The sequence below is a fragment of the Cryptomeria japonica genome, chromosome 2, assembly GCF_030272615.1.
Source record: "Cryptomeria japonica chromosome 2, Sugi_1.0, whole genome shotgun sequence".
NCBI lineage: Eukaryota > Viridiplantae > Streptophyta > Pinopsida > Cupressales > Cupressaceae > Cryptomeria > Cryptomeria japonica.
This window is the reverse complement of record NC_081406.1, coordinates 53,394,880-53,395,778: the sequence shown is the minus strand read 5'-3', so window position 1 is coordinate 53,395,778 and position 899 is coordinate 53,394,880. Positions and strand designations below refer to the sequence as shown.

General features: G+C 50.6%; 1 protein-coding gene across 1 annotated transcript; it reads right to left on the bottom strand.

Moving 5' to 3' along the window:
* Positions 1–206: 206 nt before the first annotated feature.
* On the bottom strand, positions 207–587 carry LOC131046189 (glycine-rich protein 23-like). The gene has a single exon (XM_057979861.1). It carries the CDS (start codon positions 585–587, stop codon positions 207–209), a length of 381 nt encoding a protein of 126 aa, XP_057835844.1.
* Between the last annotated feature and the right edge of the window lie 312 nt (positions 588–899).

Here is an 899-nt window from a genome sequence, read left to right as displayed (position 1 = left end):
ACGCAGAAAATAAAAGATGCTTTTTAAATTGCAAATAAGAAATGTCAATGGCGCTGCCAGCCCAACTCGCTACCAAGCTTTACTTTAATAGAGTAACAAGCCCTGCAAAAGCAAGTGCAAGGGATTTAACCCCACACAATGCAATTCCCTTCCTTGCTTGTAATCTCCGCTCTTATTCTCTGTCTCACAACGACGCCGTTTTCCCACTATCTTCCCCCACCACCTCCAAATGGATCTTCACCTCCACCTGCCACCATAACCCCTTCGCCGCCCCCTGTAACCGTTTCTCCTCCTATAACCTCCTCTCCTCCTCCACCACCACCACCTACACCCCCTTCTCCTCCTGCAACCTTTTCTCCCCCACCACCTCCTCCTATAATCCGTTCTCCTCCCATAACCCCCTCTTCCTCTCCGCTGCCTCCTATAACTCTTTCTCCTCCTGTAACCTCCTCTCCCCCACCGCCGCCTCCTATAACTCTTTCTCCTCCTGTAACCTCCTCTCCGCTGCCTCCACCTCCTATAACTCTTTCTCCTCCTGTGACCTCTTCTCCTTTACCCCTTTCTCCTCCTTCCCCGCAGCCTCCCATCACACTGACTCCTCCAATAATCAGTGGCTCACCTCCACCGCCTCCACCTCATAAGGAGACACACAATACGGCTATTATAATCGGAGTTTCTGTGGGCGGTTTTCTGTGTCTGTTTATCCTGGCGTGCTGCTTTGCGCGGCATAGGAGAAGAAAGCCTCCTGTTTTAGTGGCTTCTACCACAGTCATGACCCAGGAAACTGTGGAAGAAGATGTGGTGAGGGTGACAGAGAGAATCGAACACACGCCCAGCGGCCATGACGAAATAGTTTTATCTGTGGAGGAAGAAGACGTAAAAGTTACAGATACCATTAT